The 20,071-nt window shown below is 44.3% G+C and overlaps 1 protein-coding gene and 1 long non-coding RNA gene across 4 annotated transcripts in view; one reads left to right on the top strand and one right to left on the bottom strand.

Moving 5' to 3' along the window:
* Positions 1–20,071, bottom strand: part of VPS35L (VPS35 endosomal protein sorting factor like) — a 148,249-nt gene that overhangs the window by 86,903 nt on the left and 41,275 nt on the right. For both annotated transcript variants that reach the window (XM_011747083.3, XM_071084199.1), the window contains exons 9-13: positions 15,278–15,337; positions 8,444–8,540; positions 7,385–7,432; positions 5,979–6,072; positions 258–335 (exon numbers count right to left, since the gene is read on the bottom strand). In XM_011747083.3, coding sequence (XP_011745385.2) covers positions 258–335; positions 5,979–6,072; positions 7,385–7,432; positions 8,444–8,540; positions 15,278–15,337 — 377 coding nt within the window. The remainder of the gene's footprint in view (positions 1–257; positions 336–5,978; positions 6,073–7,384; positions 7,433–8,443; positions 8,541–15,277; positions 15,338–20,071) is intronic.
* Positions 12,664–15,237, top strand: LOC139359843 (uncharacterized). 2 transcript variants are annotated; one of them, XR_011616335.1, is made up of 3 exons: positions 12,664–12,786; positions 13,316–13,431; positions 15,060–15,237. It is a non-coding gene; the product is annotated as an uncharacterized lncRNA (long non-coding RNA). The 2 variants fall into 2 exon arrangements; XR_011616336.1 differs by having other exon boundaries at positions 13,316–13,489.

The following is a 20,071-nucleotide window of genomic DNA, read 5'->3' as shown; positions in this document are numbered from 1 at the left end:
TGGAGCCAGCAGATGCTAAGAAGCAAGGCTGATCGACTGGAGACGTTTCCTGTTAACACATGCATATTAACTTTCTCCGCTTACTCAGTACAATCAACACATTTTAATTGTCTACAACAGAAGCTAGTGTAATTTTCCAGGGCCTGCACATTTAAAGAGCTTTAAGGCATTCTCAACTTGGAAAACCAACTGGGTTTTGTGAATTTGCTTTCATAGAACTGTTATATCGATTAGCTATTCTGAGAGTGTTCTCTTACCTGTTTGAACGTAAGGAGGAAGTCAAAAAAGTTCTTATTTAGGGTTTCTTTGAGATGTGGGGCCACTTCCATTCCCACCTGAAGCCAGACAAACGGAAAAACTAGTTGCAAACAACTATAGTATGATTTTATTTTTGGAAACTAATATATATATGTGTGCGTGTATACACACACACACATACACACCCCTATGTTTATAGATATAGAAAAATTCCAGAAAATTATTATTTTTTTGAGATGGAGTCTTGCTCTGTTGCCAGGCTGGAGTGTAGTGGCACAATTTCGGCTCATTGCAACCACCGACCCCCTGATTCAAGGGATTCTCCTGCCTCAGCCTCCTGAGTAGCTGGAATTACAGGCACGTGTCACCACACCCGGCTGATTTTTGTATTTTTAGTAGAGACGGGGTTTCACCATATTGGCCATGATGGTTTTGATCTTCTGACTTCATGATCTGCCCGCCTTGGCCTCCCAAAGTACTGGGGTTACAGGTGTGAGCCACAGCGCTCGGCCTAATTTTTTTTTTTTCCTTATCTGTTTTTTGTTTTGTTTTGAGATGGAGTCTCACTCTGTTGCCCAGGATGGAGTGCAGTGGCACGATCTTGGCTCACTGAAACCTCCACCTCCCGGGTTCAAGCAATTCTCCTGCCTCAGCCTCCCAAGTAGCAGGGAGTACAGGCATGTGTCACCACACTCGGCTAATTTTTGTATTTTTAGTAGAGATGGGGTTTCACCATGCTGGCCAGGCTGGTCTCAAACTCCTGACCTCAGATGATCTGCCCGCCTCAGCCTACCAAAGTGCTGGGATTACAGGCGTGAGCCACCACGCCCAGCCTATCTGTTTTCTTATTCAATAAACATGTACTGCTTTTATAAGAAAGACCACAGAAGCTATTTTTAATAAAAAAGGGCGACATTTGCAGAAATCATCTTTGCTCTTCCCCAAAGGTATTGAATGTATTTCTAAACAGATGACCAAGAGAACAAATCAATACAGAACTAAAAAGGAATATACTCTCAAGATTATGTATACAATTAAAAAAGATGATAAACACACAGGTAGTTGTACTTATTAGATAAAACACAAAGATTACGGTACATGAGTCAGCTTGGATTTCAGATGTGGTGCTGCCCCCGTTACATGGTTAGTTAAAAGCTACACAAATCCATTCTTTGCAAGGCAGTGATAAGAGGAGACATGAATTTTAATATATTTTATGCAATTTTATGTAAGATGAGCATGAAGTGTAACAATGCTATAATCCCTTAGGTCCTGACTTCATTGTTACAAAACAGACTGTAACAATTCTAGCTGAAGACATTTACTAATCATAGATAAGGTACAGTAATGGGGTTAGATGGAAAAGTAGAGGGATGAGCTATGGAGGGGAGTTCATAGGTTTAAAACACAACATCACAGCGTTTCTTAAACTGACTTCCTCAGAAACGCTTCATTTCCAAATTGCTGCTTAATCACAAAAACAACTTCGTAGGCTGGGCTGCAGCAGCTCACACCTGCAATCCCAGCACTTTGGAAGGCACAGGTGGGACAATCACTTGAGGTTAGGAGTTTGAGACCAGCCTGGCCAACATGGTGAAACCCTGTCTCTACTAAAAACCACAAAAATTAGCCGGGAGTGGCAGTGCACGCCTGTAGACCCAGCTACTTGAGAGGTTGAGGTGGGAGGATGGCTTGAACCCGGGAGGTGGCAGTTGCAGTGAGCAATGTCACGCCACTGCACTCCAGCCTGGGCAATAGAGCGAGACTGGATCTCCGTTTCTTCAAATGGGGATAGATCTCTCCCATTCACGTTCCATTACTCAGAGGTCATGATGGGTAACAATAATAATGTTTTTCAGATGGCATTTGAGAACCAATCAGGTGTTAAATTCCAAGAGCAGCTCTGTGATTGGGTACAGGAAGTGCTGTTTCCAAGGACAAGCACGTAGATTAAAATACGTATATATATATATATACACTAACAAGAAACATCAGATCCAGTCCTACAGTGTTCTGATTCTCCTTCCACTTAATCATATTGTAGAAAAGACAATAATTATCTGTTAGATGACAGCAAAGACTGGCCTGGTGGCTGAGCCATGGAGATGAGCTGAAGCGGCTGTGAGTTAGGAGTTAATCATACCTTCCTCTAATAAACAGCTTCCAGCTCCCCCCACACCCTACCCACGCAGAGCTTTTGTTTTCTGTTTTTCTCTTCTCATTGGGCCAAATGAGCGCTTGGATATCTGCTCGGGTCTAAAACGTGTCTCCTCAGAGCAGCAAGGGTATTGCTCATGATTCCCATCTGCCGTTTCGGCCTCCCCAGCATTCATCCCCCCTGTTGCTGGTATCAGCAAATTACATTTGTCTCTGGGGAATCAAACCTTCCTCTCAGACCATGAGGTCTGTGGTGGAGCTGGATCCACCTCACCCTGAGTTCCACGCAGGGGCATGTGACCCAGGCCCAGTCAGTAAGCACCCAGACCCCAACCCATGGCCACGTGACTGGGGTGGACAAGCAACCCTAGGTAATCCACCAAGAATCAGCCCTGAGGCTCTGGCTAGATCTACTGGCGAGAAAACACACTTTCCAAAAGGTTCCTAAGGTGGTAGGATGGAAGCCAGAGGCCACTATGGGCCATCATATAAAAAAAGCAAGTCACAGAATGAAGCCAACTCAGAGGACAGCAGAGCTGAGTGATGCGGGGAGAGGCTGATTCTTGACGGCACCCTTTGAGGGCCTGCATCCAGCCGTCCCTGCACTACCCCTGGTCTCTCCAGACACTGGCCAGTAAGTTCCTACTTTTGCTTAAAGTAGTATGAACTGGGTTTTTGGCACTTGCAACTGAAAGAAATCTTACTAACACACAGGCTCTTTTGTTTGTTTGTTTGTTTGTTTGTTTGAGGCAGTCATGCTCTGTCAACCAGGCTGGAGTGCAGTGGCGCGATCTTGGCTCACTGCAACTTCTGCCTCCTGGGTTCAAGTGATTCTCGTGCCTCAGCCACCCGAGTAGCTGGAACTACAGGCGTGTACCACCATGCCTGGCTAATTTTTGTATTTTTTAGTAGAGACGGGTTTTTGCCATGTTGGCCAAGCTGGTCTTGAACTCCTGACCCCAAGTGATCTGCCCGCCTCAGCCTCCCAAAGTGCTGGGATTACAGGCATGAGCCACTGTGCTTGGTCTCTCTTACTCTTTTAATGTTAAAGAGACTTTTAGAAACTACCCAACCAGGGGAATCAACGCATTGCCTGGACTGACAAAAATGATTTCAGCAGATGCCAGGCACTCCACTACCAATCTTCCTGGGATGGGTCTGCTTTGTCCTCTGCATCTTCTCCTCATCGTCACTGTGTTTCAAGTTGCATGTGCCATTCAAAGGCACTTTATATGTAACAAATATGATTGTGTACCCTAGCTCATGTACCTGACTTCAAACATTAAAAGGGAACAGGCTTGCAAAAAATACATACTTCCTCACTTTCTGATTTCTCTTTAATAACCAAATTATTTGCATAAAAGACAGCATGAGTCTAAGTCTTCATTACCAGGTCTCCAACATCAGGCCTTATTCAAGTGATGTCAACGTGTGTTAAAAGCATTTGCTATGTTCTACACAAACAAGGCTGGGCGTGGCGGCTCATACCTGTAATTCCAGCAGTTTGGGAGGTCGGGGAAGGCAGATCACCTGAAGTGGGGAGTTCAAGACCAGCCTGGCCAACATGGTGACACCCCATCTCTACTAAAAATACAAAAATTAGCTGGGCATGGTGGCAGGTGCCTGTGATCCCAGCTACTCAGGAGGCTGAGACATGAGAATCGCTTGAATCCAGGAGGCAGACGTTGCATTGACCTGAGATTGCACCACTGCACTCTAGCCTGGGCAACAGAGTGAGACTCTGGCTCAAAAAACAACAACAACAACAAAAGGCCAGGTGTGGTGGCTCATGCCTGCAATCCCAGCACTTTGAGAGGTCGGGGCGGATGGATCATGAGGTCAAGAGATTGAGACCATCCTGGCCAACATGGTGAAACCCCGTCTCTACTAAAAATACAAAAATTAGCTGGGCGTGGTAGTGCACACCTGGAGTCCCAGCTACTTGGGAGGCTGTGGCAAAAGAACTGCTTGAACCTAGGAGGCAGAGGTTGCAGTGAGCTGAGATCACACCACTGTACTCCAGCCTGGCAACAGAGCGAGACTCCATCTCAAAAAGAAAAAGAAAAAAGAAATACGCAAACAGTATCTTTTGCCTCTCTCCCAGAGGACGCGGCATTGTGTTCTGTGCACAGTCGGGCCTCAGCAAACACTGACTTGGGAGGAGTATTCAAGCTTTAATATATTGGAAACACACCTGTATCTCTGGATGGAAAATCCCCCCCGACAGGTCTCAAGCAGTGGGCGATGCATACACACTTTGGCCTCTGCTACAAAGAGGGAAGAGGGTGCCCTTAAACGAAAGGCTTTTTCTTTCATTCTCAGTATCAAGAAACAGACCTATAAAAAGTGCCCTTCCTAATGGATATCTACTCCTCACTCTGAAGGCACTGACTTAGTTTTTCGTGACACTTGAGACCACAGGGCTGCCGACATTTGCTGGCTGTCACGCAGAAGCAGCAAATCACAGGCTACATGTTCTCATCTTTTAGTTTAACAAGGTCAAACTCATGGGGGAGGCTCTAACTGCAACTTTGTCCTCAAGGAAGTCTGGGGCTCATCAGGGGCAATGATCTAAGGATGTGCAATACTGATGGGACGACAGGGAAGATTCTCATTGCTAGGGGAGTCCCGACAGAGGCAAAGACCCTGTGTGAGCTGAAGAAAACCATGGAGAGGCCATACACCGGCCAGGCGCAGTGACTCACACCTGTAATCCCAGCCCTTTGGGAGGCCAACGTGGGCAGATCACTTGAAGTCAGGAGTTTGAGACCAGCCTGGCCAACATGGTGAAACCCTGTCTCTACTAAAAATACAAAAATTAGCCAGGCGTGGTGGCAGACGCCTGTAATCTCAGCTACCCAGGAGGCTGAGACAGGGAATCACTTGAACCCAGGAGGTGGAGGCTGCAATGAGCTGAGATGGTGTCACTGCACTCCAGCCTGGGCGACACAGTGAGACTCCATCTCAAAAAAAGAAAGACCACATAACCTCATTGGTTACGTTTTTCCAGACACAAAAAACTTAATGGCTTAGCTGACGCCTCACAGTGCTTTAAAGCAGGGCATGGGCAAGTAATTTCTAATCAGTCCCTCCACCTGCTTTCACAGCAGCCACCTAAGCCAGGCCACACAGATCCTGAGGCCTGCCGTCATGTGGGACACTGCTCCCTTGCCAAGCAGAAAACTAATAAAGCAATCAAAGTCAAGACAAAGGAAGAGCATGTTTCAAGTCAATGAAAAGCAACTTGTCAGCCAAAGGGCCCTGGGAGCCTCCTTTGCAGCAAGAACTGAGAAACAATTAATTTGAAAACCAGTTCATTTGTAAGAAGATGACCTTAAACATCCCCTAATTAGAGCTATGGTAAGTTGGTCTACTTTAAAATTAATTTTTAAAAGAAACCCTACAGTTCTACTTTCTGTGGCAGAGATATGATCTAAAATTAGCCACTAATAAAGTCCTTCTCTCAATGACTTGTGGGTTGGTGGGGAAGGAGGGCCCTGGGTGAACATTCAAGGAGACAGGCGGCAGCCGTGCTGTCAAGGGTAGTGACTCGCATGACCTACCCGGCACAGGTAGGCACGGGCGTACACCGACACCAGTGGGTCTCCGATCCCTCTGATCATGCATGTTAACCGGGGCAGGCACTCTGAAATTCCCCTGCGAGAGACAAAAAGAGGCCAGCATTACACTCAACATGAGAACTCGCTGTTCCTTTATTTTTAAAATAAAGATAAAATAAAAACTTCCTAAATTCGTGAGGGGGGTGGTGCGGAGAGGAAAAATCAAGTTTCAGTAACAAACCAAGGTCAAAGTTTCAGTTTTCTAAGGCAATGTAACAACAGTCTTTCTCTTCTGATACAATTTGTTCATTGAATGATTTCATTGTTATCGTTTGCTCAGTGGTGGAGGCTAACCACATTTTTTTCCCCAATCGAGGTGACATTTATTTTATTAATTTTAACAGCTTTTGTCTCCAATTATTTTCCATCGACTGGGCACCCCTTGATCTTCTCTCCACATCTATTTTTGTTTGCCACAGATTTACTATCCCGTAACTTGTTCCTTCCGTGAATCTCAGGCTGGCATCTGACATCCTCCAACTACCAACAATGTGAATTACTATTTATTTCTCCTGCAACGTATGTCTTCCCTCTGCCTAAGGCATTATCCTCCTCCAACTGGTGAGGCAAAATAACTGTTTCTTCAGTACCCATGTTATTCCCCCAAACTACTCCAGGTATCCCTAGATCCAAATCCAACACATTTGAGATAAATTCTAAATCCAATCAGAAGAGCTATCTGTGGAGCACCATGAATCAGTCACTCCCGGGCTTCAAGGAATTTATTATCTAGCTATCTAACATGACTCAGCATTTCACCTGCTCTGCAGAAAGCAGATCTGAGTCCCCGGTGTCCTGTAATTACTCTCAAAACATTGTGATAAATTGAGTAGCATGGACCTAAGCCACTAAGGGCAAAGGCTTCTGCTTCTGACATCATCATTTTCATCATGATCAACAGCAGCAGCCAACACGGAGGATGGGCCCACCGTGTACCAGGTGTGACTCTCACTGTTGCATGTATGACCCGAAGGACCCCCTCAGACCTCTTCTTAGGGTCATGTTCCCAGGAGAGGAAGCCTGAGGTTCTGGGGCTGTAAAAAACCTGCTCAAGACCATACAGCTAGTACCAGTACAGCCAAGATTCAAATCCAGTTGAGCTGATCTTCCATGACCTCCTCAATCAACTTCTCCTGGCTTGAGTTTTCCTCTCCCTAATATGCGGATTAGGATGGTGTCTCCACTTCATTCAGTTTTCATTTGGATTCAACGAGAAAATGCACAGAGGTGCTTAACACACATTAAGTACTCAGTGAATAATGGCTACTATTACATTGCCATTACTATCTGTGTACACATGGGAGATTTTGAACAATTTTATGGTTCTAGATTTTACCGAAGAGCCTTACGTTTTGGAGAGGAATTTGTTACATTTCAGGATGGATGCCTCCACGTAACTACAAGAACATCCCGTTAAGGAAGATGTTTTCCAGAAGGTCTACTCCCTATGGAGAAAAGACTAAACTATCCATGAATAGAAGTAGGCAGGTCTTAGGACACAGGGACCACGATGGCCCTCAACAATCCAGCGAACTAAGGTAGCTTATGGTTTCTACATATGGTTTTCAAAGTTTCATACTTATCTAAAATAAATTGTGGAAAATGTAACACATTGACTCATAGTTGCATGCTGAAATATAAACTGGGTTTTGAGCACTTGTATGCTTTATTGGGAAAGAAAGAACTTTAGAGGCCGGGCGCGGTGGCTCACGCCTGTAATCCCAGCACTTTGGGAGGCAGAGGCAGGCGGATCACGAGGTCAGGAGATTGAGACCACCCTTACTAACATGGTGAAACCCCATCTCTACTAAAAATACAAAAAAATTAGCCGGGCGTGGTGGCGGGCGCCTGTAGTCCCAGCTACTCGGGAGGCTGAGGCAGGAGAATGCTGTGAACCCAGGGGGCAGAGCTTGCAGTAAGCGGAGATTGTGCCACTTCACTCCAGCCTGGGCAACAGAGTGAGACTCCATCTCAAACAAACAAAAAAAAGAACAACTTTAGATAACTAAGATGCAATTTATGTATAAGTCGAATTCTGTTCTTCAGTATTGGCATTTGCCCTGCCAAGCTTGACCCTGTTCTTTCAAGTTCTTGGAATCAGAGAAAATACAAATGTAAAGCATTTTAATGGAGAGAATTAAGGTGGGAATGTTCCACAAGGAAACAAATGCCTGACACATGGCATCGTGTTCAAAGTAAAAGACAAAAAAACTGGAAAGAGCAAGAGTCCAAGGGTTTCTACAATGTGGCTTGCCCTGTATGTATTTTCAGGCTAGCGACTGTAACGGGACCAAATTTTCAATAAGAATGTCAGGGCATCTCATCACATGGCTTCTATTAACAGTACAACGCTTTTAGCCTATCTTGAAAATCACCAGACAAAAAAAAAGAAAAAAGAAAAAGGATACAATCTTGGAATGAGTTCCCTGATGGAGGCAATCTTGAAAAACCAATTTAGGCATGTTTCCTTGGCCGTGTCATTGGCATTCTCTGGAGAAAAGTGATCTGTAATATAAAAACAAGACCCATCAGCCCTCCTAAATCTCAGGATCTGTTTGAGTCCCCAGATGGGAACACATTACCGTGGAGCAGAAAAGGGGGTGACTCCGCCTGTGTCTTTCTTTCCAAATATCACTATTAGGAAGCAACTGATGATAACAATAGTTTCCACAAACGCAGGCTTTCTAAGTGCCAAGTGTTGTTCACAGTGCTTTACAGACAGCTCACCTGATCCCATAGAGCAACCCTCTGAGGTATGTACTTTTATTATCTTATTTTACAGATGCAGAGTCCAAGGCACAGAGGAATGCAGTGACTCACCCAAGGCACACAGCAAGCAAATGTAAGAGCTGGAATTCAACCCAGGCAGTCGCGGCCGACATTCTTAGCCACTGCCTCTAATATAATCCAGAGGTTCTTGGTTACCTCCCAGTAACTATGACAACATTGTTGAGAATTCCAGATGCTTTAGGGAACTGCGACTGCAACATGAAATGTGATCTAAGCTTTTGCTCTACACATCACAATGGGCCAGAGGAAGGTAAAGCAAGGCCCCTGAGGTGAGAAACCAGCCAGAATTATGTTGCTGGTTCATGACTGGCTCCAAGACGAGTCACCTTGTGAAACTGCCAGTTTACTCCATTAGCTATTGTCCTCCTCTTTAATAAAAGAACTCACATATTCCTGCAGGGCACAGGGCCATCCTTGCAGTTAGGTGTGTCGTGTGGGTCAGTTCTGGTCCCAGGATATATAAATAGAAGGGCAACTTCTGAGAAGTATCTTTAAGAGAAGGGGCTTGCCTTCCCTCACTCCTTCTTCCTGCTCACTGACTGGAATGCAGACATGACAGCTGGAACCTCTGCAGCCATACTGACTATGAGAGCAGCAAGATAGAAGTGAGGGTCGTTGGCACCAAGGGCTAGCTGGCCCATCAGCCCTGACCTTCATTACTGTTATTTTGAGTTTTCTGGAACTGGAACCCAAGCTTGATTCTGACATACATATTTTTTTTTTTTTTTTTTTTTTTTGAGACGGAGTCTCGCTCTGTCACCCAGGCTGGAGTGCAGTGGCCGGATCTCAGCTCACTGCAAGCTCCGCCTCCCGGGTTTACGCCATTCTCCGGCCTCAGCCTCCCGAGTAGCTGGGACTACAGGCGCCCGCCACCTCGCCTGGCTAGTTTTTTGTATTTCTTAATAGAGACAGGGTTTCACCGTGTTAGCCAGGATGGTCTCGATCTCCTGACCTCGTGATCCACCCGTCTCGGCCTCCCAAAGTGCTGGGATTACAGGCTTGAGCCACCGCGCCCGGCCCTGATATACATATTTTTAAACAGCAGAAATTTATTTCTCACAGTTCTGGACTTGACATACATCGTAAGCAATGGAAGAGAATATGGAGAAATGAAAGAAAAAACAGAAAACTTATCAACATCATGAAGGCCACTGTTAAACTCTCACATGGAAATGATTTCTTCTAAATGATTTTGGTAAAGATTAGAGCTCCATCCCACCACTGGATGTTTTATACTTTTAGGATTAATTCAAAAAGGGAGAAGCTGGCCAGGCACTGTGGCTCACACCTGTAGTCCCAGCTACTTGGAAGGTTGAGGTGGGAGGATCAATAGAGCCCAGGAGTTTGAGGCTGCAGTGAGCTACGTTCGAGCCAGTGCACTCCAGCCTGGGCAGAGCGAGACAGAGTAAGATAGAGCAAGACCTTGTCTCTAAAAAATGAATAAATAAATTAAAAGGGAGAAGTTAATTACTTTAATATAGCAAATGATTCTTAGCTTATTGGCTCTCATCCTGTTTTGCAATGAGTCATTTTCATCCCTGATTCTGTCACTTCGTGGTATATGAAGGTGATCAAAATTCCTATAGAATCAGCAAAAAAAAGATAAATCTCTAGGTACTTCTCTAGCAGAGAAGAGTCACTAATCACAACTGCAGATATTTTGAAATTACAATCTCCTCAGTCTATTTTTGGCTGGCTGGCATGCTTCATTCACTTGAGAACTATTTGCTTACCATTTTCAAAAGGATGGGAAATGACCATTTTCCCCTTTTTGGCCTAGATCTCTACACATGAAGTAACTTTTTTTTTCTACTTTCAAGAGATCCAGACAGGAAAAGATAGCAGTTATTCTTACATTCATTTGTCAATCTTCTCTTTGGGGACTGGGAGGAGCAGTGTTAATCTCCCTTCATATGACTGAATCTTGTGGCTTAAAATCCAAAAGCAAAAATAGGTCTCTGAGGTCATCTATAAAATCTCTCACTCTCTAGTTGAAGGAACTGAGATTCAGCAAAGGCTAAAACAAACTGGTTCAGGTTGCCTGAAAGAGTTGGAAATCAGGCTAAAGGCAGGCTGCCCTGCATACACACATTGACTGCAAGCTAGACGACAATCTGTATACACCAATACAGAATTCTTTAGGCTTTCCTTCCAGCTCAAGGAATAATTTAGGAAAAGGATTCTGTTATGCAGGACTTTAAGATCTTACAGTAAACTAAGTACTATATTCCTTTACTTCAAGTGCTCAACACAAATGCCTTAAGGGCCAACTAAAGGTGGTGTTCTAGACTTTGGGGAGATAACAGTGCACAAGGTGGATCCTATCTTCATAAAACTTACATTCCAGTGGGGGGAGACAAATGACAAACAGGAAAGAGAGTAAGCAGGCAAACAAATAAGATTATATCTAACAGCACTATTAAAGATACTAAACTAGGTATTGGAATAAAGAGTGACTTGAGTGAGATTTAGGGGAAGGGGCTCATTAGATGCAGTGGTCAGAGAAGGCTCCCACAGAGGCGGTATTTGAGCTGAGCCCTGAATTATGAAAGGGAGCCAGCCATGCCTAGATGTGGAAGAAATACATTCCAGGGAGAGAAAACAGCAAATGCAAGGCCCTGAGGTAGGTATAACCTCACTATGGTCAAAGAACAAAAAGCAAGCCAATTTGCTGAGCAGAAAGAGGTGCAGCCAGCATCACAAGCCAGTTCACACAGGGCTAAAGCCTTGGTAAGGAGTTTGAGAGTTTTTCTAAACATAATGGAAACCCCCTGAAGGGTTCTGAGCACAGGAATGGCATGACACGACACGGTTTATACTTTAGCACATGGGCTGCTACATGGGGACTCCTTCAAAATCCGGAAATCAATTCAGAAGATACTTCAATATAACAAAGAACAGAGATTCTCTTTCTAGCTCCCATTTATTTTTCTTTTATGGTGCTGCTTTTTTTCAAACCTGAACTTCTGTGGATATTTTAAGAGGCGGCAGGAGACCAATGAGTCTAGTTCTTTCATTTATTTGCCAAGTCTCTACCCAGAGGTCTCTTTACGTAACAGTGTTATAGGGATTGGCACCATCTTAGCTGGCATGTGCTGGAAAGGCCAGGTCAGTTAAGGCCATTGCTTATCCCAATGTGGCCCACATCAGCCTCAGGGGAAAACTGAAGATGGGAGTGCTGAGAAGATGATGATGGGAACTATAATACAATAAACCCAAATTATTTCTCCCAAGCTGGAAAGAAAATGATTTGACTTCTCAGAGTCAATGGCCTCTCTATGTATATGCTGGATTAAGAACTGCTGGGGAAAAAAATGACCACATCTAGTAGTGTGTACTTTTCATGAACCCAAAAGACACTGTATCTTTCTCAACCCCGAAGAGCTATACCTTAGTTAAAACTCTCGAAGGCAAAGGGCTCAAGTAGGAAATTCACCCAACAGAACTTGATTTAAATGGAAAGAATGAGTACAAATGCCACTAAACTTCTCTTCACACATAATCTCTTTGGGCAGAATTCTGCACAGGAGATTTCTAAAGCTTTCATGATAATTATACTTAAGAGTCATTCCTCAGATCACCAACAACTTCGAAAAACAGAATCTACTGTTCTTTTCAGGTTCTTGGAACTGGAGTGAACACAAGCAGATGAAGATTTTAGCTAAAAGGAAAACAAACAATGATATCATTTAAAGAAAAAAAAAACAAATGATTTGCTTTGCTCAAGGTCAAAAATAGCTATTTGGAGAGGGAAGAATTTTAGTGATGAAAGTGCTATAATTAACATATCTAAACAAGGACTCATCTGTTGTTTTGAACTTTTAAGTTTAGGCAGGGAGTTAGTTATTAGTAATTTTTCCTTAATTGGCCCTAAAATGTTGTCTGGATAGTCACTGAAGACTGGAAGAAAGGAAGATTACTGCAGTAGAGGCAAACTCAAATGCCCCTGGGGGCCAGGAAGGTAAATACAACAATTTTTCAGAGGTTGGGTATACAACAATAGGAAGAACTAGAGCCTGTATCAAAAATCATTTTTTTTTAATGCTGTTGTTGCCAAAAGAAAATCTATTTTGGTTCAATCCCACCTGTTGGCTCAAGTTTGCTGCCAATAGTATATAGCATGCTACGTGCTGGCAAGTGTGAATTAAATAAATGGATTCGGCCAGGCGTGGTGGCTCACGCCTGTAATCCCAGCACTTTGGGAGGCCGAGGCAGGCAGATCACCTGAGGTCAGGAGTTCAAGATCAGCCTGGCCAACAAGATAAAACCCCATCTCTACTAAAAATACAAAAATTAGCTGGGTGTGGTGGTGCACGCCTGTAATCCCAGCTACTTGGGAGGCTGAGGCAGGAGAATCGCTTGAACCCAGGAGGCGGAGGTTGCAGTGAGCCGAGATTACGTCACTGCCCTCCAGCCTGGGCAACAAGAGCGAAACTCCATCTCAAAAATAAATAAATAAACAAACAATTCAGATTTCCCAAATCCTCAAGCCAGCAGAGAAGGCCTTTCCTTTCCACTTGGGCTGGCCTCTGCCTGTCCCGGATCACTGCCTCCAACCCTGAGATGGCCAGAACATGGGAGGAGCTGCTGAAAAACATCATCACAGGTATGATGCAGTGGCATGGAGGATCCCAAAGAAACACCACATGAGCCACATTAAAAAGGTGAAAAACTGGGGAAATTAATTTTAATAATGTACTTTAACCCGATTCATCCAGAATACCATTTCAACATGTAGTCAACATAAACACTATTAGTGAGCTACTTTACCATCTTTTACTTGTACTGAGTCTTTGAAATCCAGCGTCTTTTTAAATAGTTACATCGCATCTCAATTTGGACTGGCCACACCTCAAGTGCTCAAGAGCAACACGTGGCCAGTGGATGCTGTACTGGACAACGTAGGTGCAGCGCGAAGAGCAAGGCTCTCAGTAGCTGGTGGCAGGGCTCTGGGCAAGACCCTTCCATACTGGGTCTGCCCATCTCTGATGAAACAAGATGGGTCCTAAAAGCACTTCGAGACCTAAAAGCCTGTAGAGTTCTGTCTCTTTCTTTCTGACAAATGTGCACATTAAACAGTATTAAAAAGACAGACCAAGCACAGTGGCTCATGCCTACAATCCCAGCACTTTGGGAGGCTGAGGTGGGAGGATCACTTGAGCCCAGAAGTTTGAGAGCTGCTTGGGCAATATAGGGAGACCCTGTGTCTACAAAGATGAAAAGTAAAAATATTAAATAGAAAAAATAAAAATAAGAAAGGGCCAAGCACAGTTGCTCATGCCTATAATCCCAGCACTTTGGGAGGCCAAGGCAGATGAATCACTTGAGGTCAGGAGTTTGAGACTAGCCTGGCCAACATGGTAAAAACCTCATCTCTACTAAAAATGCAAAAATTAGCCAGGTATGGTGGCAGGCACCAGTAGACCCAGCTACTCAGGAGGGTGAAGCAGGAGAATCGCTTGAATCCGGGAGGCAAAGGCTGCAGCGAGCCGAGATCGTGCCACTGCACTCCAGCCTGGGTGACAGAGCAAGAGTCCATCTCAAAAAAAATAAATAAAGATAGACAGATTGATTGATGAACAGACAGGAACAGAAGGAGAGAGAAAAGGAGAGGGTGGGAGAGGAGGGAGAGGAAGAGAGAGAAGGAGGAGAAGGGGAGGGAGGAATAAAGGAAAGAGGAAAGAAGGAAGAATAAAGGTCAGGTTACAGGTTACTGTCACAAACACTTTCTATTCACCTCCTGGGAAGCCCCACTGCAGGAGCAGAGGGAAGTGGAGCAGCAGTGGAGCAAGCTGGTTACTCTAGCTTGGACAGATGAGAACATTTTCTCATAGGCGTGCTCGGAAGTTAAAAAGAGGAATAAAGGCAAAGGATGCTGCGGCTGAGAGTCCTACATTGCCAGACACATCATTCTTACCATTTATATGACAAAAGAAATTCATCATCCACTTGTCCCATTATAACCTCCAGGGAATTTAAACTTGATTGACAGTCAATTTAATGCAAAATTATTTAGGTATAGATTGTGAATTCAAAGCATCAATTACTATCGATCTATTTGACATCGTTCTTTAATATACATAAAGTCGTCTTTGCTTTTTTTTTTTCCCCAAGCAATTTGCTTCTTAGGAGGGAACGATACATAGGAAAAATATTAAAGTCAAGCAGCAGAGGAAAATATATTGATGTGAAAATTCAGCTGAATCTAACTGTGATGCCTTTCCATTCTTGCAGATTCAAATTACTTGCCTTAGTTCCTACACAGGCCATTCAGAAACCTTCTAATGTTTTTAGAAGACTGAGATGATCAGAAATCTTCAAAGGTGTTTCTTTTACTTGAACACACCCCAAATTAAAACCTTTATCAAGCTTCAATGAATCCTGACTCAATAAAAGCCTTCTAGTCCTGACTCCAGGGTAGGATGACACTCCAGGAACAGCTGTGACATTACCTGGTAAGACACTGCGGTTATCCACACACATGGAAAAGATGCGCTCGTACACGAGCTTTCCTGGGAGGAAAAGGACAGATGGTGTTAGTATCACACTCTTCAGGAGCAAACAGTAAATAAATGTTTGTTAATTAGAGACCCAGAGCGATCATCTCCCAGACAGGCTTCAACTTGTGATGATATGCTGCCACCTGGTGGGACAGATTTTAAGCCACATTTCTTTTGTTTTGTTTTTAGTTCTTCCAGTAGACTTTTACTTTCTTTGAAAGGCAGGAAAGTGAAAGTTTTACTCTTTGGAGTCTAAAGGAGTCTCAAGTATCTCCATCTACTCAGACGATGGTCCACATTCCATGCTAGGCCAGAGGTGAAAACGGGCAGCCCGTGGGCTGAATCCAGCCTGTGACCAGTTATGCGTGGCCACACCACAACAGCCCACAAAGTGTTTTAACATTTTTTGGATTGGTTACCAACAGGTAAAAACTGGGAGAGGCTGGGCATAGTGGCTCACACCTGTAATCCTAGCACTTTGGGAAGCCGACACAGGAGGACTGCTTGAGCCCAGGAGTTCAAGAGCAGCCTGGGCAACACTGTGAGACCGGGAATGTACAAAAAATTTAAAAATTAGCCAGGCATGGCAGCGCATGCCTGTAGTTTCAGCTACTCGGGAGGCTGAGGTGGGAGGATTGCTTGAGCCCAGGAATTCAAGGCTGCAGTGAGCCATGATCACCCACTGCCCTCCCGCCTGGGTGAGAGAGCAAGACCGGTCTCAAAAACTAAAACTAAAACTAAAATAAACTCTACAACTTGGGAGAACTCACATGCCATATTTTCTCCTTCTTCACATAAAATATGCTAAAAATGTGGCCATATCTCTATAGAATAACACAGCTAGAGCAAATTAGTAGCTGCCCCTTGAAATGGCATATATACTAACCAGTTTGCCACAGTCTCCACCACCCCCTACCATCTCTCATCATCAGTGTGCTTTTCACTCTTTTATGTGACCTGCCTGGTCCCTAGAAGCATCAGAATTTGAGATTCAACTAGAATTCAAGTTCCACAAAGGCAGAGATCTGTGCTTGTTTTGTTCACTGCCTGGCACACAGAGGGTACTCAATACTTGTTGGATGGATGAACATACTAGAGGTTTTGCAGGTCATAGGTCGCTTTCTTGATGACTCATCTTTGCCATCGTAGCACAAAAGCGGCCACAATGTGCAAACAGATGCATGTGGCTGTGTTCCGATAAAACTCTACACAACAGATGGGCAGCCTGGACCCCTAAACTGGTACCAAAAGTGTTACTTTGGAAAATGTTATCAATATGTGGAGGTAAAAAATTACAGTTCTTATTCATTTTCTAAGCTCTCCTAAGTCACCTTCAATGTGAAAGTATTTCCCTCTATGTTTTTTTTTTTTTTTTTTCATAGCCCCTTTATTCAGGGCAATAAAGAACAACACAGCTTGTCCATACATGGAAAAAGAGACAGGAAAATACAAAGATCATTTCAGGTCAAAGAACGTGGGATCAAATGATATCAAGAGATGACACAGTGTTAGGGTTAAGTGAAGGAAGCCAGCCAAGCTAAGAGGTACCACTCAGGTGCTTCTCCTAGTATGGACCACCTGCCTAAATACCTACCTACATTCATTCATTCATTCATTCATTCATTCATTCATTCACTCAGACAGGGTCTCATTTTGTCACTAGGCTGCAGTGCAGTGGTGTGATCACAGCACACTACATACAGCCTCCACCTCCTGGGCTCAAGCAATCCTCCCACCTCAGCCTCCTATGTAGCTGGGACCACAGGCATGCACTGTCATGCTTGACTAATTATTTTTCTGTAGACATGGGATTTCCCTATGTTCCCAGCCCAAGCGGGTCTCGAACTCCTGGGCTCAAGTGATCTGTGTGCCTTGGCCTCCCAAAGTGCTGGGATTATAGGTGTGAGTCACCACGCCTGGCCTTGGACCACCTACATTAAAATTTTCTAATAGCACTTGTTGAAAATGCAGATTCCTAGGGCCACCTTATAGCTACTGGAAAAGAATATTTTTGTAGCCAGGCGTGGTGGTGCACACATGTAGTCCCAGCTACTTGAGAGGCAGAGATAGAAGCTATGATTGTGCCGCTGTACTCCAGCCTGGAGCAACAGAGTGAGACATTGTCTCAAAAAAAAAAAAAAAAAAAAAAAAAGTATTTTGGAGGATGAGGACTAGGAATATGGATTTTTGAATAACCTTGCTGGGAAATCCTTATACACGCTGAAGTGTGAGAACCACCGATTTAGGCAGACACCAGTGGGTCTCTGAGCTAAAACTTGCCTTGCCTCTGGAATCTACAGAAACAGGAACAAACCTCCCTCTTCCCTCTGAGCCAGTGCTTCTCCAACTGGGCTGCAGACTCCAAGCACCTGGGACTCTTGAAAATCTGTGGATGTCTGTGTCCATCCTCACAAGTCCTCATATAAATGGTCTGGATGCAGCTGGGACTTTGTGGGTGTTTTTAAAGCTCCCCAGGTGATTTCAATGTGCAGCCAAGTATGAGAAGCACTGCTCCAAACCACTGGCTCCATTTGGAAGACCCTGGAAGACCTTAGAGAACAAACCCCAGTTCTCAAAGCCACCTGCTTTTTTCCTCCTGGCAGAACGTGCTTTCCTTATCAGGGGCTATGGATTCCCTACAGCCACACCTCGTGTAGAGAGAGGCCTCCCCTGGGATGACACCAGCACCCTGGCATTAGGGATGCATGCAATATCACCTCGGACCATCACACAGCAGTTATGCGCAGCTGCATAACTTCTCACCTCCCATGGCACACAGAATGAACCCAGCACAAAACACCTTTATTTCCTACACAAAAGTTGCCATCCCTCTAAAACTAGCTTTCTTTTTTTTTTTTTCTTTTTTTTTAAATTCATCTCCACATTCTTTTTTACTTTACTTTTTTCTAGAGACAGAGTCTTGCTCTGTCACCCAGGCTGGAGTGCAATGGGGCAATCACAGCTCACTGCAGCCTCAACTACCTGGGCTCTGGGGATCCTCCCACCTCTGCCTCCTGAGTAGCTGGGACCATAGGCACGCACCACCATGCTTGGCTATCTTTTAAATTTTTCGTAGAGACGAGGTCTCACCATGTTGCTCAGGCTGGTCTCAAACTCCTGGGCTCAAGCAATCCTTCTGCCCTGGCTTCCCAAAGTGCTGGGATTACAGATACAAGCCACTGTACTGGGCCTCACTTTCATATTTTAAGAACCCTTTAACTACAAAATTATTTTTACTGAAAAAAGCTATTTGTCTATTGTTGAGCTAGAAGACAACTATTCTGAGAAACAACGCTTGATCCTAGATTTATTTCCTGTCTTGATTTGCTTTCTTATAAATCAAAGACACTAAAATAGATAAATAATAACAGTGGTAACAGCTAGCATTTTCTGAGCACTTACTTTGTGCCAAGCACTATTCAAAGTCATTGACTCTAATCCTGCCAGCAAACTCTTAGAAGAGGAAAGACATTATACTTCCTATGAATCCTCTCATTTAATCTTCTCCAGAAACCCTTGGAGGCAGGGTCTACGATAGCCCCATTCTACAGGCGGAGAAACTGAAAGAGGAGACACAGGCATTGAAGCCAGAAGCCGACCTCTATATTCAATGCCTCTAGTGAAATCCCAACAGAAACCAGGCACACGTCTTCCCACTGTGCATACCAGTCTCTGTGGATGCTGGGGCCCTAGTCTGCATCTCTGGCACAGCAAGATGCTCTGACCCTCTTGTCAACAATGTCAACAACCATGAAACACCTGTCCCTGTACTGTCAAGCATCTTCTTTTAGAGCAGAGTAATGACCATGTGCAGAAAAAATGGAGCTCAGGACTCCACATTTCCACCAAGCAAGTCAGGGTTTCACTCTTTTTTTTACAAAGCATACACTCATTAGCCCCAAACCTTAACAAAGACTCTTTGAGGACCTGTCCATGCAGGCTGCCTCAACAGTCCTGAGGAATATTATTCACAATAGACTTAAACAACAGCACCCTGGGGACACCATTGTGAAGTGGAGAGGAAGGACGGGGACCTGCGGCAGTGCTGAAAGCAGCTACTTTGTGTGAATGTTTGGTTTTGAATAGGTAAAACATTCCCATGGTTCAAAATTCAAAAAGGCTGCAGAAGGTACCAAGTGCAGTTTCTCTCCTGACCCATCCCATCTGCCTCACTGCCCTGCGCACCCTCTGAGAGAAACCACTTCTATCGGTTTCTTGGGTATCCTTTTAATGTCTCCGTAGGGAGACACAAGTGAATACCACCATGTATTCTACATTTTCCTCCTTTCTTTTTCTTTTTTTTTTTCTTCTTTTCGAGACACGGTCTTAATTCTGCTAGGGTGCATCATAGCTCACTGCAGTCTCAAACTTCTTAGGCTCAAGGAATCTGCCTGCCTCAGCCTCCTGAGTAGCTGGGACTATAGGTTTGTACCACCACACTTAGCTATTTTTTAAAAATGTTTTGTAGAGATGGGGTTTTGCTATGTTGCCCAGGATGGTCTTGAACTCCTGGACTCAAGTTATCCTCCTGCCTCAGCCTCCCAAAGTGCTGGGATTATGGGATTACAGGTGTGAGCCACCATGCCTGGCCCTTTCCTTCCCTTCTTTTTTTTTTCTTTTTTTTTGTTGTTGTTGTTGTTTGTTTTTCTGAGACAGAGTATCACTTTATCACCCAGAATGGAGTGCAGTGGCTTGATCTCAGTTCACTGCAACCTCTGCCTCCTGGGTTCAAGCAATTCCCCCACC

The sequence above is a fragment of the Macaca nemestrina genome, chromosome 18 (genome assembly GCF_043159975.1).
Source record: "Macaca nemestrina isolate mMacNem1 chromosome 18, mMacNem.hap1, whole genome shotgun sequence".
NCBI lineage: Eukaryota > Metazoa > Chordata > Mammalia > Primates > Cercopithecidae > Macaca > Macaca nemestrina.
The sequence above is the reverse complement of the archived record's forward strand: the minus strand, read 5'-3'. Positions and strand labels throughout refer to the sequence as shown.